This window comes from Lactuca virosa, chromosome 4 (assembly GCF_052849685.1).
Source record: "Lactuca virosa cultivar CGN04683 chromosome 4, Lactuca_virosa_CGN04683_v6, whole genome shotgun sequence".
NCBI classification, from domain to species: domain Eukaryota; kingdom Viridiplantae; phylum Streptophyta; class Magnoliopsida; order Asterales; family Asteraceae; genus Lactuca; species Lactuca virosa.
Window position 1 is genome coordinate 42541377 of NC_136429.1, and position 2815 is coordinate 42544191.

General features: G+C 32.0%; 1 protein-coding gene across 1 annotated transcript; it reads right to left on the minus strand.

Moving 5' to 3' along the window:
• Window positions 1-660: 660 nt before the first annotated feature.
• On the minus strand, window positions 661-2261 carry LOC145104348 (uncharacterized). Its single transcript, XM_079041612.1, has 3 exons — window positions 2144-2261; window positions 1329-1485; window positions 661-1282 (listed from the first exon to the last, which is right to left on the minus strand). The coding sequence occupies exons 1-3, from the start codon at window positions 2259-2261 to the stop codon at window positions 661-663; spliced, it is 897 nt and encodes a 298-aa protein (XP_078897738.1).
• Between the last annotated feature and the right edge of the window lie 554 nt (window positions 2262-2815).

Below are 2815 nucleotides of genomic sequence, written 5' to 3' on the forward strand. Positions count from 1 at the left end.
TTAACATTCAAAATTCATGCAAAAGTTCAAGACAATACTTTCTTTGATTCAAACAAACACATCCATTTATACTCAAAACTTCAATTCCAAGAAAATAACTCAACTTTCCCAAATCTTTTATTAAAAATTTTGCATTTAAAAAAGATTTTACATTCTGAAGTTCAATTTCATTATTTCTTGTTAGAATAATATCATCTACATAGACTAAGAGAGCAATAATTGAATTATTCCCTTTTTTAACAAATAAAGAATAATCATTTATACTTTGACAAAAACCATAACTGAATAGTTCAGAACATAATTTTTCATTCCATTTTCTGGGGCCTGCTTTAAACCATATAATGACTTAACCAACTTATGTACCCTAGTATCACCTTTAGTGTGATATCCTTAAGGAAGGCTCATATATACATCCTCAGTTAAATCTCCATAAAATAATGCATTGTTAATATCAAGTTAATATAAAGGCCATGATTTGTTAACAGACAAAGCAATAATAACACGAACTGTAACTATCTTTGCTACAGGAGAAAAGGTTTCTTGATAATCAACCCCTTCTCTCTGAGTGTAGCCTTTAGCTACAAGACGAGCCTTATATATTTCTACTTCTCCATTAGGTTTGTACTTAATTCTATATACCCATTTACACCCTATTGGTTTTCATTTTTTAGGAAGATCTACAATATCCCATGTATGATTACGGTATAAGGCTTCCATTTCATTATTCATTACCTCAATCCAATTTGGATTTGTAGAGGCTTCTTCAAAATTCTTTGGCTCAATTGTTTTATTAAGGTTAGAACAAAAACACTTATTTTCAACACTAAGAACAGAGTAATTTAGAGTACGTTCAATACCATATCTATGCCTCCCTTCAAAAATATAATCATTGAATTTCATAGGCATACGAGATTCTATTATAGACCTAGACGCCCCTACTGATTGTCCTAGAGAAGGCAATGAGTCTAAATGACTACTTTCCTCAGTTATATCTGAAGGACTTGGCATAGTCCTATCAGATGAAGGTTCAGATGTCTCGCTAGTCTGATTATCAGCTAATGTAGTATCAAAAGCAGTCTCATTCAGATTCTGAGCTGCATTAGAACCATCCACCTGATGGTTAACACTCAGGTCATTTAGATCAATCAAATCATTCACATATTCAAAACTATTTTGATCATCATAATAAAAAGGGTCTAGTGAATTAGTAAAATCAAATTGGTAGTCAACAACTGTTGACTTCAGTGTAAAAGAAAAAACCGATTCATAGATATTCACATCCCTGGAAACAAAAATAGAATTTGTATCAAGACTTAACAATTTCTAACCCTTTTTCAGAAGAATAACCTAACAAAACACACTTTTCAGGTCGTTTAGAAAATTTATCATGATTATTAAGTTTTGTAGCAAAACACAAGCTACAAAATACTCTTAAGTGTTCAAAAACAGGCATTTTCTTAAAAACAATTTCATATGGAGATAAACCTTTTAGAATAGAAGATGGAATTCTATTTGTCAAAAAAAATTGAAGTTAGAACATTCTCTCCCCAATACTTTATAGGGAGACCAGACTGAAAAAATAAAGATCTAGCAACATTAAGAATATGTATGTGTTTCCTTTCCACCACCCCATTTTGTTATGGTGTATAAACACAGGATGTTTGATGCAAAATATCATTAAGTTCAAAAAATGATTTCATTTTATGATTTAAAAATTTAGTCCCATTATCAGAACGAATTGTTTTAATTTTAGAATCAAACTGATTTAACAAAATACTAAAAAACGAAGTAAAACAATTATAAACCTCATCTTTACTTTTCAAAAGATAAACCCAAGTAACCCTTGTGAAATCATCCACAATAGTCAAGAAAAACCTATAGCCTTCTCTAGTAGACACTTTATAAGGACCCCACACATCTATATGAATCAATTCTCCAAGTTTGGATGAACTATGAACACTAAGAGGAAAGGACTCACGTGTTTGCTTAGCCTTGTGACAGACATCACAAGGAGGAAGAGAAGTATTATCAAAATTAAGTTTATCTTTTAAAGAATTTAAAGCTTATTCACCAGGATGACCTAACCTAATATGCCATGTAAGTTTATAAACACAACATTTAGCAAAATTACAAGAACTCATACCTAAGGGAAAAGCATCAATATAATACAATCCCCCAGACTCTCTATCATTCTCCACAATCGTCTTTGAATGTAAAGCCTGAATTTTATAATCATGCGTGTTGGGTACAAAGTTATCCATGTATGACTTTGTAAATGGGTTGACTTTTGTAGACCCACTTGCATGTGGTGCATTAGCCTTGTGACTTGAGATAGAGAGTGAGAGAGAGAGAGAGAGACATGTAAACACCTCTATATAAGGTGGGTTCATACCACTTATGGAGGTGTGCTTGAGAGATGTAAAATTGAGTGTGTAAGTGTGTGTTATTTATGTAGATTTAGATCTAGATCCCTTTTTGTAACACCATACATAATCGAATGCATCTCTTAAACACCGAAATCACCGTGTTCATTGTGTGTTCTTTAATTCCGCATGCCAAACCAATGCTCATAATTCACAACAATTGGTATCAGAGCAGGTGTTCTTGATTTGATCAAGAATTGATCCATGCTGGCAATCTTGATTTGGTGATTCTTCATTGTGTTTTGATCTTCGTGATTTAGAGAGTTTTTGGATTCTAGAAATCGAATTCATCATTGTTTCTATTCATAATTCGATTTTCTTCACTAGAATTCAAGTGATTTTTACTTTCTCTTTCTAGAAAACCCATTCAAAATCACTTTCTCTCTCTAGAA